The sequence below is a fragment of the Lissotriton vulgaris genome, chromosome 10 (assembly GCF_964263255.1).
Source record: "Lissotriton vulgaris chromosome 10, aLisVul1.2, whole genome shotgun sequence".
NCBI classification, from domain to species: domain Eukaryota; kingdom Metazoa; phylum Chordata; class Amphibia; order Caudata; family Salamandridae; genus Lissotriton; species Lissotriton vulgaris.
The window spans coordinates 30,790,886-30,812,602 of NC_141698.1; the positions used below are offsets into that span (position 1 = coordinate 30,790,886).

At 40.8% G+C, this 21,717-nt stretch overlaps 1 protein-coding gene across 1 annotated transcript in view; it reads right to left on the bottom strand.

The window, feature by feature from the left end:
- Window positions 1-18,945, bottom strand: part of LOC147684415 (myosin-4-like) — a 77,579-nt gene extending 58,634 nt beyond the window's left edge. Inside the window, exons 1-9 of the mRNA XM_086940339.1 lie at window positions 18,893-18,945; window positions 13,271-13,489; window positions 13,016-13,159; window positions 11,926-12,082; window positions 11,811-11,838; window positions 11,584-11,704; window positions 11,395-11,487; window positions 11,226-11,289; window positions 6,620-6,718 (exon numbers count right to left, since the gene is read on the bottom strand). Coding sequence (XP_086796465.1) covers window positions 6,620-6,718; window positions 11,226-11,289; window positions 11,395-11,487; window positions 11,584-11,704; window positions 11,811-11,838; window positions 11,926-12,082; window positions 13,016-13,159; window positions 13,271-13,474 — 910 coding nt within the window. The 5' untranslated portion in view covers window positions 13,475-13,489; window positions 18,893-18,945. The remainder of the gene's footprint in view (window positions 1-6,619; window positions 6,719-11,225; window positions 11,290-11,394; window positions 11,488-11,583; window positions 11,705-11,810; window positions 11,839-11,925; window positions 12,083-13,015; window positions 13,160-13,270; window positions 13,490-18,892) is intronic.
- Between the last annotated feature and the right edge of the window lie 2,772 nt (window positions 18,946-21,717).

A 21,717-nucleotide genomic window follows, 5' to 3' on the forward strand; every position in this document is an offset into this window, starting at 1 on the left:
CTCTAAACTGTGTGTGTTCTTTAATGGTTTATGTAAAACTGAGGTCTGCACTAAAACCTCTTTCCAGGTTGACGAATGGTGTTGCTGTGGTTTGCGATAGACTAGCCTGTATGGTTAGATACCTTACTTCTGTCATTAGTGTTTAGAGTAGTAGTTTAGAAGAGACAGGACTATCGCTGAGAACGTTCTTCTGGGTGATAAGTGAGTGTAGTAGTTGGAAAGGTTACAGTGAGCTCTCCGCTGTACGTCTCTAAGCTGTCTCCTTTTCTTATTAAAAAAAAATTGTATTTTATGAAGCATATTGAAGTTTACTTTTCTGGATGATTTCATCAGTGATGTCATCTGAGATGTCATCATTGATGTCACTGACCATGTCATGAGTGATGTAATATGTGTGGTCATAAGCAGTGGATTACGGGTGTGTTTGTTGTAGTTAGCTAAAGTTATATGACTGCTGAATTTCTATGGCTGTGTGTGTGTAAATTCTGAACCTAACTATAACGTCCCTGTAAACTTGAAGTTTTTCAGTGAATTTCTAACGTTTTTTAAATTATATTTTCTAACTATAACATCCCAGTAACTTTTGTTTTTTTCAGTGAATTTCTATGAATTTTAAATGCTATTCCCTAACTTTAACGTCCCTGTAATCTTTGGTTTTTTTGGTGTGAATTTCACTGTTTTTTAAATATAAATTGTACTACACCCAGTTGTACTGACCCATAAGTTCTATATGCTAATATACATTTTCACAAGTTCATAAATACATTTTATTCACACATCTATTCTTATCATATATTTTAAAACTCAAAAAAAAAATTCAGGCAAGGTAACGTATATAGTTTTTCTAAAAATGTAATGCACCAGGTCTTTCTTTTTTTAATTCATCTTATGGATCCTCTGATCCGTTCCCAACCAAAAGCACACATTCAATACCAAAACAACAACACATTTAATACAAACATATGCTATTGCAATTTCTATAAGTGTATCACTGCCTGTGTGTGGGTGTGAGTGGCTGTGTGAGTGACTGTGTGGGTGTTTTAGTGGCTATATGAGTGTTTGAATTGCTGTGTGGGTGTGTAAGTGGATGTGTGAGTGGCTGTGTGGGTGTGTTAGTAGGTGTGTGAGTGGATGTGTGGGTGTGTGAGTGGTTTTGTGGTTGTGTGGGTGTGTGAGTGGTTGTGTGGGTATGTAAGTGGGTGTGTGAGTGGCCAGATGGGTGTGTGAATGGGTGTGTGAATGGTTGTGTTGGTGTGTAAGTGTGTGTGAGTGGGTGTGTGCTAGTGGCTGTGTGTGAGTGGCTCTGTGAGTGGCTGAGTGGGCCTGTGAGTGGTTTTGTGAGTGTGTAAATGGTTGTGTGGGTGTGTGATTTGTTGTGTGAGTGGCTGTGTGAGTCTGTGAGTGGGTGTGTGAGTGGGTCTGTGCGTCTGTGAGTGTGTTTGGGTAGTTGCATGGGTGTGTGAATGATTGTGTGGGTGTGTAAGTGGGTGTGTGAGTGAGTGAGTGTGTGAATAGCTGTGTGGGTCTGTCAGAGGGTGTATGTATTTTTTCATTGGAGTCTGGATCTGTGGATCTGCCGCAGAGCACCGCGCTGACTCCACAGACCTACGCACGCTAAAAAATAGATTTTTTGACAATTTCTTGCCCATGAGGGGGTCCTCTACCCTGACCCCTTTAATTGCTGTTAAATTATATCCCCCCCCCCCCGGGAATTGAGTCCCCGTGCACAAAATGGCAGCCGCAAATTTCCTCTCTAGTTTCAGCCAGCCAATCACAGCATTTCTGTTGGCATTTGGCTCTTTGGATCTGCCACAGTGGATCTGCGTCTCTAGCTATACATAAATATATTTACTTTAATAACTCCAAAACTACTGAACAGATTTACACCAAATTAAAAAATGCACTCTTTCTGCCAAATTTGGTGTAATTCTGTTCAGCGGTTTGGGCTGTAGTCATGTCTAAAATCCAAATGAGAAATTGCATGGGGAAAACACAATTTGGGATCCCCCTATTTTCTCAGCCCCTGCTGTGCAGATCACCCCGAAACTTTCCATACAGCTGCTGAAGTGGCTGGCAAACTTCTTTGGAAAATTCTGTGAATATTCGTCAAATGGCGCCAAAATTATTACGCTCTTTCTATGGAAACTAGGCCCTAACATAACTAATTTGATGTTCTTGTGATTCTGTGCTGAGTACGATGAGGTCCGTGCCTGTGGTTTCCTGGAGCGACTGCCGGGCCAGGATTTGGAGTTTTACATATATATATATATGTATATATGTATGTATGTATATATATATATATATATATATATATATATATATATATATATATATATATATATATATATATATATATATATGTATATATACGATGAACTATGCTGAACATCATGCAGTTCACTCGGAGTTGGAAACAGTTAGCACACACCCTCAGTTGGGAGGAGGTGCTGTGGAACGGCTTCAAAAGGAGTGGTCTCCGCTTCATCCGGGAGATTTCCAGCAGCCTGTGAGACTGGCACTGAAGACGGCCAAACCGGCCAGAAACGCGTCTGCCCAACACTACAGCATTTCATGGACTGCAAAGGACTGGGCTCTGTTTTGTTCCATTAAATCCTCTGTCTATCCCGGAGCATGTGTCCTGCTTGCTTTTTTCTGTGAAGGTGAGCATTGGTGGTGTATATATATATATATATATATATATATATCTCAAAACAAAACTATTTCAGGCAGAGTGTCGCTGGTGTTGAGAGTGCTCTAACAGGAGCTGCTTTCCGCCTAAACTTGAGAACTACCCAGAGTTCTCTCCTTCTTTTTTGTATATATATATATATATATATATATATATATATATATATATATATATATATATATATATATATATATATATATATATATATATATATATATATATATATATATATATATTATATTTCCTCTCCGTTCCTATGTCACCCACAGGAACCCAAATGAAGTTGCACTCTCACCACTGGTTTTCTCAGCAGCAGTGTTGATTTATTATTTCAATTAAATTCCAAATGAAGGTACAGGCGAACAATATATATATAAAATCAAGTGCACTCTTGTACTTGACAGCTTGATCACAGAGTGTCTTGTGCATCTTTGTGCTGTTCACATATCAATTTCTATTTTCGCTTGCAAAATGCAAATGTCAGTCTTAAATGCTTCAACTACAAGTTCTAGACCTCACCACAATTATATATATGTACACTGATTTTTTAGTTAAAATTAGTCAAGTCACTTGGTGTTCTGATTTTTGTTTCCTGGTTATGGATATCGAGTCACTTTACACCAGCATTAATCATCTGCATGGTTTAGAAGCTGTCCAGTATTTCCTTGACACAAGAGAAGCAACTTTGAGAGAGCATAATTCCATGTTGTTGGATATGATACGTATTTGTCTATTCAACAACTATTTCCAATTCAACAGAGATATCTACCACCAAGAGCGTGGTGTTGCCATGGGTTCGTGCTTCTCCCCCAGTTATTCATGTCTTCATGTTGGCTGGTGGGAGGATCACATTCTTCGTGGAACCCATAGTCATTGGCTTCAACATCTTGCCTACTATTGGAGGTTTATAGATGATATTTTTATCATCTGGAATGGAACACACGAACAGGCAGCATTCTTTGTCAACGACATTAACAACCATAACAGGAACCTTAAATTCACTGCCAATATAACATCCAATTCTGCAGAATTTTTAGATGTCCTAGTGTACATTGATCAGGGTCACATCCATACTAAATTACACAGAAAAAGCACTGCGGGAAATTCCATCCTTCATGCCCGCAGTGCTCACCCTCCACACACGATCAATAGCATTCCGCTAGGCGAATTTATTCGTATTAAAATAATCTGTAGCAATTCTGAGACAACCAACCAATGTTTGACTGACTCCATGCAAAGATTCTTGCGGCGCGGATACAAACAAGATCTTTTAAACCGCGCCCTTTCGAAAGCATTACTACGTCCGAGGGATGAACTTTTGACCCCAAGATCTAATACAATCTCAGAATCCCTCGCTGGGGGGTCTGTTCGATTCATCACCACCTTTTGTTCCCAGGTGCGCAAATTAAGACGAATTATCAAGACAGAGTGGCCGATTGTGTTAACGGATGTTATCCTAGGCCCTATGTTACCCAAGTCACCGGCTATTACTTTCAGGAGGGCCCCGTCCATGAAAGATGCTCTGGACAAAACACAACCTGAGCTCCCCCCTAAAACTTCCTGGTTTACCAAACCAGGTTTTTTTAGATGCACATCGTGCCGGGCGTGCACTTTTGCTGTCAATGGCACCCATTATACATCAGCTTTTAGTGAGAAACCTATACTAATAAATGAACATCTTACTTGTCGCAGTGATTTTGTGATCTACAAACTTACCTGCACATGCTCACTTTCGTATATTGGAAGTACAAAGCTGCCAGCCAATCAGCGTATCTTGCAGCATATACGGGCAATAGTGAACTCTGACATGAATTATCCGGTGGCTCGCCACTTTAAGGCAGTACATGATAAAAAACTAAAAGATCTAAAGTACACCTTATTGTGCTCAGTCCCTAATCCTGGACGTGGTGGCGACCGTGAAAGACTACTTAGACAAAGGGAAGCATATTTTATTCTGTTGCTTGATACAAGATCACCTAATGGTTTGAATGCTTTTGATGAATTACACCATTTTTTATAAATGCGCTAATCTATTGAATCATCAGTTTTTTTAGGTTAACATTGTCTGTTTGAAAATGAATTGAATAATGAATTTTCTATGCAATACAGCAAATGCTATGTTATAGGTTTTAAAAGGGTTTCCAGCTGTCTGAATTTTTATATATATTATTTATTTACCATATGATTTTTCTTTCACGTTTTTTGCACTTGCACTTTATACAACCAAGCGTTGTGAAATAGGCATGATATAGATGAACAAGCAAGATTTGAAATTGAATGAGAGTGATGTAGTTCATTACAATTTTTCTTGCACTTGCAATAGATTTGATCATATCATTAATATGTGCAATATTATATGCAGTAGTGATGTAGCACTTTAGCACTTTATCGCTAATAATGTTTCAATGCTTTATTAAGCATGTCCTTGCAACACTATCAGTAGATTTAGATATATCATTTATGATTGTATATGATTGATCCACTTGTATATTCTTGAGCACTATGCAATAATTGATTGATGATCCACTTGTATATTCTTGAGCACTATGCTATAATTTCTTTCCTTGTATCATCTCGCCATTGAATTTGCTCTAAAAATATTCACTTTAATGCTTGCTTTGTATCTTTGTTCACCCTTGCGTCCTGTTTCTTTAGGCGCATGGGCTTTTACTGTCCATAAATTGCTCTGCCTACTCCTGACGCGTCATGTGACCAAGCTCCGTCTGCGGAGCGAAACGCGTCAGGGAGGGCACTTGCTCTGACACTAACAGAATAAACTTCTGCACTGCTGACACTTTATCGGTGTGATGGCGTTCATGATTTGAAATTGAATCATCTGTGGATAGGAGGTCTGCGCCCGTTCATGACCGCAGCGAGAGGCGGTCGGGATTCTTTTGATATATATATATATATATATATACGTATATATATATATATATATATATATATATATATATATATATATATATATATTCATCAGAACAATACAAATAATCTCCCTTTCATGAACATTATCATTTGTCTGTTGAATTCCAACGTATGAATCATTAGAAATGTGCATGGATGGCTGTTTTTAAGCATTACATTTTCTGAAAATATGAAGAATTCTGCTAGTTACTGTGAGATATTGTTTAGAATGTGAGTCATATAATTTATAGAAAAAAATTATTTGGAATCCTATGCCAAAAGGGTATTTTATTTTGCTGTGTAAAAATATTTTGCTAGTCCAATATTTCTGTGCTCCATATTATGACATACAACCACAGACACAGATTACGAGCACAGATATCCATAACAAACATAATAAAACATAACACATAAAATTGAAGTCAGACATAGATATACACATTTCAAGAACTAAAATTGTACAAAGCCAAAAGTGAATACTACAAACAAGGTTGCTTCAAGTTATTGCGATGTGACAATATGAAAAGGAGCCATCATAAGAAAAAATTGCAAATATATTTCTGATAATTGAACATAAGAATTTCAAGGGTTTTATTATCTGGGGGTTTTGAACTTTTGAATATTATGCACTAAATGTCCCTCAAAATGTCTTTACATAGCCATCAACTGTATTTACTTGAGATTTTACATTCCGTTTCAAGTGTAAAACGTTCATTAATTAATAACATCTGTGAAAAGTTGTTCATGTTCAGTTTATACACTTTGTTGGTGAGAATGATTGCCATATAAAGCTATTTTCAATTTTTTTCATTTAATGTGATTTAATGCTAAGGAAACCTATATGTTCCCCAACTACTTCATGTTAGTCAAATATAAATTATTATGTGTTTTTTTTAAATCACATCAGGCTTCAAAGGATATTTAGCCCTGTTATTTCTGCTATGCCATCTTGGCCTTCTTGAAAATACACTGAATGCAGTTGAATTCTGACAACTGGAGCAATGACTCATTTCTAAAACTTACCGACAAGCTCTGGCTTCTTATTGGTCATGATCTGGTAGAAGATGTGGTAACTCCTCTCGGCTGAGAGCTGAAATGTTACTCTAGACTTTTCCAGCAGGTCTGTAAAACGAAACATTAATGAGAAAGAGTAGTATTTTATTTTGGGGAATATTTGATAATATATATATATATATATATATATATATATATATATATATATATATATATATATATATATATATATATATATATATATATATATATATATATATATATATATATATATATATATATTATATCACCAAGAATCCGGTTAGGGGAGGCTGACTCTCAGGGCGGTCTGTATACAGGGTACCGGAGACCCTGTAGTATTGAGAAACAAAACTTTCTCCATCTCTGAATTTAATACGAACAACACGTGGGTTTCGTTGCAGCAAAGTTCATTCAGCCACACAGCAACGCGCTTTAGCTTACACCTTGTTCACGCTAGGTGACAGGCGTTTTTTGCACATTTTTATATTTTAAGCAGCAGTGTAAACATAAATAACAGACAATGTGATACACAGTGAATACATACATAGTTGCATATTTCTGCAAACCATGTTATTATTTGTGCAAAATGTAATTTCATTACAGAGTTCAAGGTGGTGAATACCAACAAATCAAGCCTGAATCAATAAATAGATATTGCACGTAGTTTTGAACACTACATATCTATTTGGTCAGATACTTTTTTTATATAACGCAAGTCACCAGTATTAAATCTATGTTTACAGTTATGAACGAAAACATGAGCACAACATTTTATTCATTTGTAGGGTCATTCTATGCCTTATAATATGCTGACATTTGTTTTTTAAAACAGGAATATCGGTGTGCGTTTGACATTCGTCCTTTTGCCCAAGTGGGCAAACCAATATCCATAGGCCAATATACCTACAGTGTCCATGACAAATTCTGATATATATATATATAAATAATCCTGTTCAGGCTCCCATGAAACCTCTTAATTCTTTTCTTGCACTCATCAAACAGTTACGCCCAAGTGCGCCTGAGTCACTGTTTCATTCCCGATATGCAGCAATATGATATTGATGGGAATGTAAACCCAGGAAGTGGTTTTATACCTAAATCGGTATTGAATGTGATGCAATTGATGTGTTTGAATATGGGGTGCTGAATTATCTCAAAGCCATGCGGTATAAGAAAACACCTTATGACAAAAGAAATCTAACCCATGAACAAATGTTGGCCTTAGACAATTTAAAAATGGACTCCACCGTTGTAACTCGACACTCAGACAAGGGTGGAAATGTAGTGGTGTTAGATAAAACTGCCTATTTGAATGGGGGTATGCGACAGTTATCGGATAGAACGTGTTACTCTGTATCCGATAAAGGTGCAGTTAACGGTTCAAACAAGGAATATGGGGATCTGCTAATTCAGTGGTGAGATCAAGGCTTGATGGAGTGGGATGAGTACAATTATCTGAAATGTTTACATCCGAGACTTCCGATTTTGTATTTGTTGCCTAAACTACACAAAAACCCCACAAACCCACCAGGGAGGCCCATTGTTTCATCAATGAGCTCTCTACTGGAGAACTAGTCTTGGTTCATTGACCGCTAACCTAAGACCCTATGTGCTTGATCTACCATCATATTTAAGAGATATGACCCACTTTCTGACCATCATTGATGGTATCCACTGGGAGCCCAACTACACGTTGTTTACCCTAGACGTGTGTAACTTGTACACCTGTATACAACATGCATTTGGTTTACAAGCCATAAGACATTTTTTGAGATCACAATCAGTCTCTTTATTGGGGCACTCGGGAATGATTTTGACCATGATAGAATTTTGTTTGCAAAATAACTATTTTTTTAATCAATGATGTCATCTATCACCTGTCACAGGGCACAGCCATGGGCACCTGCTTCGCCCCCAGCTATGCCAATTTGATTATGGGCTGGTGGGAGGAGCAGGTGGTCTCCCAAATGGCGGAATACAATCATTGTGTCCTGTGGCTGCGCTATATAGATGACCTCTTTGTCATCTGGAATGTGACTTAGATTCTGCTGAGGCCTTTTTTGCCAAATTGAACACTAATACTTACAATTTTGGCATTCACAGAACACATGAGCTGAACTCAAATTGAATTTTTGGATATTGTGGTCGAAATCAAACAACAAACAATGACTATCCCGAAACAGCACAGCGAGGAGTAGCCTGCTTAGTGCGTCAAGTGCCAACCCCAAAAGTCTTGTACAAAGCATACCGTATGGAGAACTACTACGTGCAAAATGTAATTGTAGTTCTGAAGAAGGGTACCAACGGGAAAAGAAAATCATGGTACAAAGATTTAGAGATCGGGGATATGGTAACAAAACCATAGCAGCAGCTTGCAGTAAGGTTGACAATGTGACAAGAACTCAGCTATTACATCCTGAGGTCAAAGTTAAAGAAGAGGAGAAGCTCAGGTTTATCACCACTTATTCTGGGTAAGCCAAAGATGTGAGGATGACTTTAAAAAAACATTGGCATATATTGTTAACTGAACCTCACCTTAAAAAACACTTGAGCAGTGGGCCCCAAGTTACTTTTCAGAAGAACAGATTGCTCAGAGATGAGTTAAGCCCCAACTTGGTCACAAATACTCAGAATACAAGATCTAGTGGGAAGCCTGGATTCAGATTTTGCAGGAACTGTGAGGCCTGCAGTAACAGTTCTGATTGCGTAAGCTTGAACATCAGTAGCAGTAAAAGAGATTTGGTGATCAAAAAAGCTTTAACATGCAATACAATGTGCTGTGTTTACGCCCTGGTATGTCCTTGTAATAGGGCATACATAGGAAGTACCATTCATTGTGTGAAAAAATGGGCATAGAGTACATTAGAGCTATTCGTCACAACAACAGACAATACCCAGTTGCGCAATATTTTTTCGACAACCATATGCAAAATGTTCGAGGAGGGAACAGACTATTGACTTTACGGAAATTGGAGTCTAGGTACGTTATAGATTTGGAGACTAAAGGGCCCATTAGGATGGCAGGTGTACTTTGTCTGCCCGCCATCCCGACGTAAAACGGGATCGACCGCCATAAGGGCGGCGGTCCCATGGGGGCCATTAGGATGCGCCCGTCACACTGGCAGGTGCATCCTGCATTTTTAACATTGCAGCGGGCGGTCCTCAAAGCACTGCCCACTGCAATGCTAAAAATGCACATTGTGCACTTCAATACACAACGTGATAGGCACCGTGCGGTGCCTGTCAAGTTGTATAGTGAAGTGCACGGGGGTACCCTAGGTACCCCCCATGTGCACCCCCCACACCCCAGAGTACCTGGGGACCCACAACAGGCCCCCACAAGACATTCCCACATGCCTTTCCGTGGCGGCAACGAAGCATGTCCCCGCCTTCATCCTAATATGGATGGCGGTGTTTAACAGACACTGCCACCATATGAAACCCTTTTCCGCCTGGTCAACTCCTTGACCGGGCGGAAAAGTGGTGGATGCTCTTTTCGTCCGCCGCGGTCCCCCCGCCATATTACTATGGCGGGGGGAAATGGGTGGCCGGCGGGGAAGGATGTCAGGCTGATCGCCACCACCTGCATGGCGGTGGCGATCAGCCGGACATCCTAACGGAGCCCTATGTCTCCAATGGGGCTGAATTCAAACGAGGAACTGTCTGTACATTTGCATAATTAAGAGGGTACTATGAACTGTATATTTGCTGTAAAATGTTTGAAGAAGAAATGTTTTTAATTAGTTTTAAACTCTTTCATTTTTTTTAGGTTTTCTGCACTTTTTTCACGTGGGGCTATATGAAAAAGTGACTCAGGGCACTTGAGCGTAACTGTTTGATGTGTGCAAGCAAAGAATTAAGAGACTTCATGGGAGCCTGAACATGATTATTTGTATATATATCCGAATTTGTCATGGACACTGTAGGTATATTGGCCGATGGATATTGGTTTGCCCACTTGGGCAAAAGGACGAATTTCAAACGCACACTAATATTATCGGTTTGACAAACAAATGTCAGCATATTATAAGGCATAGAATGACCCTACAAATGAATTACATTTTGTGCTCATGTTTTCGTTTATAACTGTAAACATGGATTTAATACTGGTGACTTGCGTTATATAAAAAAACGTATCTGACCAAATAAATATGTAGTGTTCAAAACTACGGGCAATATCTATTTATTGATTCAGGCTTGATTTGTTGGTATTCACCACCTTGAACTCTGTAATGAAATTACATATTGCACAAATAATAACATGGTTTGCAGATATATGCAACTATGTATTGAAAACCACGTTAAGATGGCCGCCACTTTTTCTATGTATTCACTGTGTATCACATTGTCTGTTATTTATGTTTACACTGCTGTTTAAAATATAAAAATGTGCAAAAAACGCCTGTCACCTAGCGTGAATAAGGCGTAAGCTGAAACGCGTTGCTGTGTGGCTGAATAAACTTTGCTTCAACGAAACCCATGTGTTGTTTGTATTAACTTCAGCGACGGGGAATGTTTTGTTTCTCAATATATATATATATATATATATATATGAGAGAGAGAGAGAGAGAGAGATTTTAGAGTCAACACTTACATGTTTCTATATCTGCTGAAGCCAGTTTTCCTGTCGCTCCGAAATGGATTCTGATGAATTTACCCTAGAGGGTAGAGGCTAAAATCAATTCAAGTTTTTGTTGCGAGACAGTAAATGGCTCTTTAAAAGTGAGAATTGGGAAGGAAGCAAACGAAGTTGGAAGTCTTACAAAACGAGATGAGTTGTCATTCCTCACGGTCTTGGCATTACCAAAGGCTTCCAGCAGCGGGTTAGCCTGGATGATTTGATCTTCCAGAGTTCCCTATTAGAAGCAAAGTTTCACCATGTATGAAATCGTCTGGCATATTGGGAATCATGAGCAGGCTGTGTAAAAATTAATTAAACATAATTTACAAACCTGCATTTTGTTGGCCATGGCAGGGGACTCCTTTTTCTTGTCACCGCCAGCAACAGCAATTGTCGCAAAGTACTGGATGACGCGCTTGGTGTTCACAGTCTTCCCTGCACCGGATTCTCCACTTTAAATACAATCAGAACAATTAATTGATCATGTACATTGACATGTTACACCATAAAACATGTGCTTCCTGCAAAGGACTTTTTAGCAATATGTGATTTACTCACGTGATCAAGACGGACTGGTTTTCGCGATCTTTTTTAAAGAAAATAAATGCATGTTATTTTTGAGTAGGCCATGATGAATTTGAAACAGTGCACACAATTTAAAACAAAACCTTACCTGTCAACATGAACTGATAAGCATTATCAGAGATGGAGAAGATGTGAGGTGGGGCTTCCTGGCGCTTCTTGCCTCTGTAGGCATCTACAACCTCAGGGTTGTACACTGGCAGCCACTTGTAGGGGTTCACAGTGGCACAGAAAAGACCAGAGTAGGTCTGTAAAGAGAAACAACTCATATAGGTGACCGGAACCATAATTTGGTAGTATCAAGAAGATAGTTTCTACTTTGACATGTTTTAAGCATTCACAATTATCTTTATTGGTTACCTTTCATTTATGTTTCTTTGTTTACTATCACTATTACCCTGAAAAGTATGTGATTACTCCTGCATTGTGGCCTGATAGCAATCCAGTCCATTATAGGATCTGCCACTGTGGCTTGGCATTTCAGTGATGCCTGGATCTCTTCCATTCCCACTGTGATATGAAAGTTCTTCCCCACGCCCCTTTTAGCCAGCTCCCTTCTCCTTCTCCACCTTTGGTATACATGATTAACCTTGCGCTTCACAAAGGTAATCTATGCAGGTGGAGTTTTAGTAACCAAGAGTATAATATCTTTCTGGCACCTTTGACCTAGCTGAGCAAACACTAGTGTTTATGTTGCCCGTTTAGCACTGGCGGCAAAAAAGAAATGCAGAGGCTAGCTTGGGTTTAAACAGGTGAACAACGTGAGTCAATAACGTGGTTCAAAAGGAAGTCAGCAGGGCAAAATCAGAAGAGTATATATGTGTTTTAAGATAATGAAACCCTGGGGAGAAAGAGTGAGACCAGTGGAGAAACTAGTACTATAACAGTGCACTTGGGTCCTTGCCGTAAGACAAAACAACACTTATAAAGAATGGCACACAGATCAATTGTGTCAGTTTCTGGACATGCACTGAGTTGTTTCACCCCTTAAGAGGTGATAAATGTCATACACTGGTCATTGAACGTACATGGCCCAAATAACAAAGCTTTTTTCCCATAAGTGTGATTTGCTCATAAAATTCAGAAATTACACCTACGTCATGAGTATGTCACACCTACTGACAGAAAAATCTTAGTGCAAAAAAGCAAGCAGTTCTACAGTGTCTCTGATTTGTACTTACGTAGATCATCCAGGCTGCATATCGGTCAGCGAGGTTAAACAGCACGGAGGCTTCATTCAGATGGGTCATTATGACCATATCTTCAATCTTGTCGTACTTGGGAGGATTCTGAGGGTAGACTTGGGTGTCTTTGACTGTTACAGTCTAGGAAGAAAGAAAGACAGGCAAAGATAAAGTTGCTTTTGAGCAGAGATGTCTGGCTGCATTATGGTGCTAGGCTTGTTTACGTCATTGTTGGTACAAGACTCTTTTTACCCTTCCATCATCGGTCTTCACAGTGACTTTGCCACCTTCTCGCGATGTGATCATTCCCTTAACGAAAAGCTCTTTTTCATCATCTACGAAGCAGGAGTTCTTGGCATCAAAGGGCCTATTCTGAGCCTCCAAGCGTTCTTTGTCAGACTTGCGCAGGTATTGTGCGGCCGCCCCAAACACGGCCATTTCTGCATCGGAAGCCATGGCTGCTGGCAATTACTAAAGTGGTTAGAAACAAGATTACTGTCATACAAAGATAACGGGTGTTTTATTGTCACAAACATCACTGAAGCAGGTGAATGTAGTTTATCCATTTAGCACCCTCACATATTGCACTTTGACCATAAAGACTTCTGTAGATCGCGAATGACGACACTCTCTGAGCCTGCAGTTTACCTGCTCTGGTTCAAGCCAGTGAAGCTTTTGAACCTGTTGATCACAAGTGAAATATTTGTAATGAGTCCACTTCACTAAAACACAAGCACGTTCAACACTTACTGACAACATGCTAGTCATTTGTGCAGAAAGTCGTGGACTTAACAGGGCTTGACTCGGCACTAAAGGGGCACCACCAGTGGCACTGGGGCAGCCGGGTGCAGAGTATCAATGTTAGCCAATGGGGCTAGGGGCCACCTTGGCTAGAGACTGCTCATGGGCAGGACACTCAGACTGAGTGACAGAGGCTTGTCAGGAGCAGTGAGGAAGCTTGCTTGGACATTAAACTTCAGGTGCAAGCACTCCATCAGCGGGCTTAAAAGCAGTAACTCTAAGGCTCATGTATGCTGCTAGAAGTGATCCATTTCCATTTCCATTTCAATCTTTATTCGGTTTAAAAAACCTTGTAAGATACAATACAATTGATCATAATACATAATATCTCAATAAAAAAAAGAAAATTTGTTTGAATACATAAAAATAGCGGGTGGATAAAAATATCGACACACTTCCTTTGCATATAATACATAGAATTCAATTCATTTCCCAGATTGTCCACTTGGGGGTAACTTGGTCCTAGTCGGCCCCTCTAATGTACGAGAACACTGAATAAATATACAGAATAAAACAATAAATTAAACAGCTGTTTTTGTTAAAAGTATACACCAGAACAGTAAAGCAAGCAGCACTTTAGCAGCTAATAGTTGACACAGTAACATGGTAAACTAGCCTATTTCCTTAAGTGTTTTGGTCTTTCATCTTCCTAATCAAGGCTACGCATAAGAGGAAACGGCTCAGGCTGAACACAATCGGTTAGGCAGTGTCTCCCTTAAAAATTCTGAGCCCAACCTTAATTTGTCGGAGGCCTAGCTTTTTACAGATTGGCTTTAGCCATTTTTTCCTGGCTTTAAGGTATGCTGGGCATATAAATAAAACAAGGGACACATCCTCTTTCAGCCCCATCTCACAAAACTCACATATATCGGAGCTAGAAGTGATCCAATCCCCAGTCTGTGCTGAGCAGAAAACAGAAGAAATGCTCCCCCTTATTCCAGATGAAAGGTCTTGTGTACATACAGCTCATTGAGTCAAAACATTCTCAATTTTTCCTCACCTGCCCCTTCACATCCACTTGCAAAGCTTGAACCTGTCATCCTAATCCCAGTAAAGCGCCTCAGAAGACACTACATACGTGTATTCTTTCAAGAAATTGATCCGTGAAATGGATTTAAGCAAGTAGAACAACTCATCAAGCTACATACACATTCTGTCGTCACTGGAAGAGGTAGGGTAGGCAGACGTGTTTGAAACATGCTTCAGGCCAGTACGACTAGGCTAACTCTTCCTCTGTGCAATATGTAACCTCTTCCCTGCACCGTTTGTAAAAAAAATTAACGCTGAATAAAACATTGTGCTGACCGAGCATTCAGCTCTGCCTTCAGTGCATCTACTGCATCAGTAGATCCTCTGGAAGAGGCAAAATCCGTATAGCTACAAGAAATAGCCTGTAACCATCAGCTGTGGATTCAAATAATACAGCATCTTACAGTCTAACATGTCTTGCTTCCAGCGAAAGGTCCTGTAATCCCTGTAATTCCAATGATCCTTTCTTCTGTTGTCAATGTGAGAGAACAATCCTTTTTCTAGGTACCCTGATCATGGAGTGCAACTTGCTGGATTTCGCACCATCCTACTGGACTCTAATCACATGGTACTTACTTAGTGGTTGTTTGCCCTGCTTCCCTTCATCACAACTGAAAGCTCGTAATTTAAGGCAAGATGACAACAAGTATTTTATAGATTTCCTTAATAAATAAATGTATATAGCATCGAATCAGGGACTTTACCATCCGTCTGTGATCAATCTACCTGCCAGTACATTTTCTACCCTCTAACCAGAGCACCTTTCTCCAATCTGTATACTTACAACAACACTCAAAACCATCACAAAAACACACACGAAAAATAAGGGAAGCTTACAGTCTTGTCAGATGGTGTACTTGTTCTGTGTGTTTTAAGTAGGTGCATTGATGTTGTTTCGTCTATGTGAACACAAATGAAGCTTGCACGGCTTTTCCACATGTTGTTCATCACATTTTTCGTGTGTGTATGTGTGTGCGTGTGCTTTTTTGGGTGTATGTGTGTTTGTGTGTGTAAGTGTATCCTAGTAATTTGTGGTAACCATTAGGTATATGAAGGAAACTTGCACTGCGTTGCAGCTTGTACTGCTTCTGTGGCGCAGTTAACTGTGTTTTGTGTTAGTGAAGTATAGTAAACATATTGTCACTATTTAAAAGCGGTTTTCAATGCATGTCTTCTACAAGGACTCTTATATTAATCATGTGTACAAAGTGGCCATCCTGTTGGTAAACGTCGTGCTTTACTGGCAATCTAGATGAGTGCCTTTCTGAGGTAGCAGAGGGTTTGCATATCCACTATTTGAAACAAAATACAGACAAATCAGAGATTCTGTTGTTTGGAGGTGATGAAAAATCTTGGAATGATTCATGGTGGCCAACTAGGTCAGGCCCGCGCCTACAACCAAAACAGTGGTAACAATGTGGGCTTTCTCATCAATAATACAAGTAACTAGGGTTCAAGGGACTTGTTTCAGACTGCTGCACATCGTTTCGAAACTATTCTGATGGATCCCAGTAGCTTGGAGAAGGAACATAATCCAAGATTTAATCTTGAGTTGGATCAATTATGGAAATGCATTGTATGTTGGCGTGGCCAAGTATTTGTTCTCAAGGCTCGAGACTATTTAAAATACAGCTGGCAAATGTATTTGTAATGAAGGTAAAAGGAGCTCAACATAAGTCTGCCTGGATTCATTGCCAGTCCATAAACGAGCCATCTTTAAGGTATTGTGCCATACGCACAGAGCATCTTAGAGGAATGGACCTATGCTACTGCTAAACAAAGTCAATTTTTACAACCCTAACCGAAATCTCAGATCAACCAGTAGGACTTTCTCATTTTGCAAAAGAATCAAAACACCCTGGATGGGTGGCCGTTCTTTTAACTTCTTAGCCCCCTCTCACTTGAACAGGCTCCCTCAGGATATATGCACTGTGTCAGACTTGCTGACATTTAGGAAGCAATTGAAGACATGGCTATATCTAATTTAGGTCCAATCAGAACCAGCAGTGACCCAGTCTAGCACCAGGATATCCCTTTGGGGATGAGTTGGCCGCAGTACAAAAACTCAAATACGAATAGAAATACTGATGCCCTCGATGCATAGTGGGCGCATGGCAGCTCACACTGATTTGAAAGCCGTACCAAGTCGGCAGTCTTGCGGGGGAATGTCAGAGTGGAGGAATGGACTGCTCGTCTCTGCCAGGTGCCACAATCTTTGCTATCTGATATTGAAACCAATCCTCCTGCTGGCCAATTCAAGGCTTTGGCTGTGTCCTTTGACTGGAAAGGGGGAGCCCTGTGCTCAATTATTGAATATGGCCAGTATTCGTTTCCCTAAAATCACGGTTAAAACTTAAGGCTCCAATTAAAAATCAAAAAATTATTTTCCAGTTTTCAGAATACCTTTTAGCAGTTTTAACTGATATTCCCCCTCACAAGTTCGTATGGAACAGTCTGTAAGGGCGTCTTCAAGTGTTGGTGTCCTTCAGCATTAACGATCTGTGTGTCCAACAATGTAGAAGACGGTTTCAAAAGCCGAGGGGATATGTGTACCAGCCCCTAAGAGAAGCGTGTTTATCAAGAATTATCCTTAATAATATGAGGGGCCGCTCAGTTGTTGAGTTCAAAGTTTCTGGACCCTTAGAGGGGTGACACCCCTGAAAGCTGTGTAGATATGTGTACTAGCCCTTAATAGAAGAATGATTATCAAGAATTATCCTCAATAAAATAAGGGGCCGCTCAGTGATTGAGTTCAATGTTTCCAGTACTGTGAGGGGAAGTGACACCCTTAAAAGCTGTGTGGATATGTGTATTAGCCTCTAATAGAAGCATGCTTATCAAGAATTATCCTCAATACTTAGGAGCCGCTCAGTTATTGAGTTCAATGTTCCCAGTACCGTTGAGGGGTGACACAGTACATGCCTCAAGCAGCCAGAAAAGGCGGGTCTACCACCTCTTGCAGAGTCGCTGCTTTTTGAATGACTACTGGAGAAAGCATGTCTGCTGATCACTAGCATCACACAAGCTTGGTTTCTCCCGCCCACACGACAGAGGAGAGTCTGTGCTACTGTTGGGCCATCATGTGTGCTTGGTATGCATGTATGTAGGGCTGACACAGTACATGTCTCAAGCAGTCAGTAAAGAGGGGTCTACCACATTTGCAGAGTCGCTGCTGACTTCTGGGCATGTCTGCTTATCAGTAGCATCACTCATGCTTAGTTTCCCCCCCACACGACAGAGAAGAGTATGTGCTACTGTTGGACCATCATGTATGCTTGGTATACATGTATGTAGGGCTGACACCGTACATGTCTCAAGCAGTCAGTAAAGAGGGGTCTACCACATTTGCTGAGTCGCTGCTGACTTCTGGGCATGTCTGCTGATCAGTAGCATCACTCATGCTTGGTTTCCCCCCCACACGACAGAGAAGAGTATGTGCTACTGTTGGACCATCATGTATGCTTGGTATACATGTATGTAGGGCTGACACCGTACATGTCTCAAGCAGTCAGTAAAGAGGGGTCTACCACATTTGCAGAGTCGCTGCTGACTTCTGGGCATGTCTGCTGATCAGTAGCATCACTCATGCTTGGTTTCCCCACCACACGACAGAGGAGAGTATGTGCTACTGTTGGACAGTCATGTATGCTTGGTATACATGTATGTAGGGCTGACCTGCCGCTCTAGCGTCCGAGATCTTTGGAGATGATCGTCGTTCCCAGACTCATGGGACTGCTCCTTCCACAAGAGCACAGGGAGCCTTGTACCTGTGCTGGGTGAAGCGTGAACAAGAAGCTCTTACGGGATATTATGATTGGAGTACTCTCTGACCATATGTAGCAAGTGCTGTTCTGAGTGTTACAGGATCCTAGCCCCACTGAGCTGCCTCTGCTGAGGGCTGGGTTGTGGACCCTCCAATGCTTGAAGATTGTTGTTGTGTAACAATGCATGAAGCGTTAGTATTCAACCATGAACACCTAAAGCAAATAATGTCTGACATCCTGTGACTTCATGACTTACCCCTCAATGGGACGAAAGCCTTACCTGACAGTGTCGCTGTGTTAGGAAAAAGAAACCTTCACCAGGGTCCCTGGAAGGAAAAGCAAAATACCTGTGTTATTAAGATTATTCACAATTACAATTAGAAAAGCCTTCTAGTTATAGTTGGTGCCTCACATGAATAAATGACGAGTGAGTGAGTTACTGAGGGAGTGGTTCATACATTGAATGGAAGCTAATGAGTGGGTGACTATAAAGGAGTGAAAGCAGCAGCAGATAAGTGAGTGAGTTACTAAGTGACCAATTAAGGTAGTGACTGAACAAGGTACTGAATGAAATAGTAAGGAGAAGGCAAAGGAATTGTCAAGTGGGCAGGTATGTGAAGGGTGAGTGAGTGATGAAGGGAAAGAGAAATGAAACTAAAGTGCAGGTGCAGAACTCGAGACTTGAGGCTTCTGCATGTCTTACTGTATGCAAAATAACCCAAGTCCCAGACAAAGTTTCTGCACTTACTTGAAAAGGTCTGTCGCTTCAGTATTGGGACTTCATCTATCTTATATAGGGAATTAATCTGCTGATTCAGCACCTGTGCCCTCCCACTCATCGGGAAAAGGCACAGCCAATGTAGTCTTCTGAAATCCAAGACACTGTGTAGTGTTAATACTTAAAATATCTGATATAATTCCAACTGCTCGTTGGTGCCAAGTAGTTCCGAGCTGTAACATGAACAGCAGATTTTTGATTTAGAAATGAGAGAGCTTGCAGTGCAGGAAGCACGTTCTGACTGAATGACTCTGAACGGCCTAGGCAATATTCCAATAACATGGATGGATTGTTTTACATTTGTTTTAAATAAGGCTCAACAGAGTTTGGTACTGTTTATTTATATTTGACCACATGCTAAAATGGGAGCACAATATTAATGTGTCTCATTAGAAATGTTGCAAAAGATCTTACGCCGTGTAAGATTGAAATCTCGAATCCTCCAGATGGGTACAAACGCGCTTTTAGGGTTAAGTACAAAGTCATTAATCAGAAAAGTTCCCAATTGAAAAGGTTTATTTTAAACCAATCTTCAGGTCATATTGCATCATATGCTGAATGGTTTATATAAAACATATTCCATAAGGATGGTATCAGAAGTAAATTTCCAACAAGGTAGATTCGTACAATTCAGTCACAAATGCATCCCCTATGCATTTCGATCGGTGCTCTTCGTGAGGGAGAATATTTCATAGTATGACCAGTACGAGCACCTCGGTGGAACCGCGAAACGGGTCTGTAGTACATTAGAAATGTTACCATGTTTGAGATATTCTGGCTTCTTTTTTTTTTTAAACATCTTTTTATTATAGCAGAGCAGAACAGCATTTCTACATTATTGTTGTTAAGTACATTACCAAGCATTATCACATCCTACCATACGTTAACATTGTTGGTCAATGACTGGGTCCCCGTCCCCTTCCCTTTTGTCCATTCGTAGTTGACGTCATCATCAGTGTGACTCAGAATTGATCACAGTAAGAATTGTTTCGCCCACTGGAGGCGTGCATTGATTCCCCTGTATTCGTTCCATTTGTTCTAGATTTCCCCCCCACTTTTTTGGGCACCCTCTTTTCACAAAGACTTCTTTCTCCGCCAACCTACACCAGTCCATATCTCTCTTCCAATCCCACAGCGTGGGTGGGAGGGTTGCCACCCAGTGACAAGCTATATTGCATTTTGCTAATATGAGACCCAGGGTTACCCAGGTTTGATCTGCTCATCCCAGGTTTGTATCCCCCCACACGTTTAACAGGCACCATTTGGGCTAAAGTGAGAGCACTTCTCCCACCACCCCGACATACATGACACTGTTGCTTGCCAATAGTTCTGAATCACCTTACACCTCTATATTATATGACAGAATGAGTCCACCTCTCCACATTGTCTATTACAAGATGCGTCCACCCTGCGGCCCATTTACACAAGTGGCGTGCATGCGATGTAGCTCTGTGCAATATTTTGAGTTGAACTGGTCGAAAGTGGGCCCAAAAGGCTACATCCCTTGGGGAGGCTAGGGCTTCAAGCCAATCTCCCGCCTGCAAGTTTGTAATGTCAATCCCACATTGATCTTTCAGGGCCGTAAGGGTGTCTGGTAAATTGTTGATTCATTTTCGGTAGGTGAGCCAGATTGCCTTTCAAGACAAGTGTTCCTCGAGGAGTCTACATTCCAGAGGTGATGACTCGGGGAGCTCGGTTCCCCTGGGTACTGCTGCCTCTGTAACATGTCGGATCACTAGGTAACAAAAGTACTCTGTCCGGGTCAGTTCAGGTGGTTTTTGCAGGTGTTCAAATGAGACCATCTCCCTCCCCGTGTGAAGGTCCCCGAGCCTTCAGATTCCTATTAAGTCTTATTTGACAAAGCCTTTTCTTATGCCTGAGGCACCTAGCAGTGGGATTCCCAGAGCAGTGTGGCTATGGTGAGCTTCTATTTCCACCTCAATTTGGACAGCGCGAGTGCCAATGGTGAACCGTCACCGCCGTGGGGCCCTCCAATTGGAGCCATCGTGACTCAGTATTAAGCGCATGGAGATAGCCTCTCGGCACTAGTGTCAGCCAGCCCATTTGGTACGCCGGCTCTTTTGGCGGTTGGTGGACCTATTGGTTTACAGTTAACAGTAGTGCAACCCTATAGTAAGTTTGGACATGCGGCAACGCAATCCCTCCATCATATCAACTATGGGTCAGTTTACTGATCGCAATCCTGGGGGAGTCAAAATTCCATAGGAGGGAGCTTAGTGCGCTATCTATTGAATTAAAATATGAGCCTGGGACCGGAAAGGGAGTGCTTTTTAATACGTATAAAAATCTAGGCATGTCCATCATTT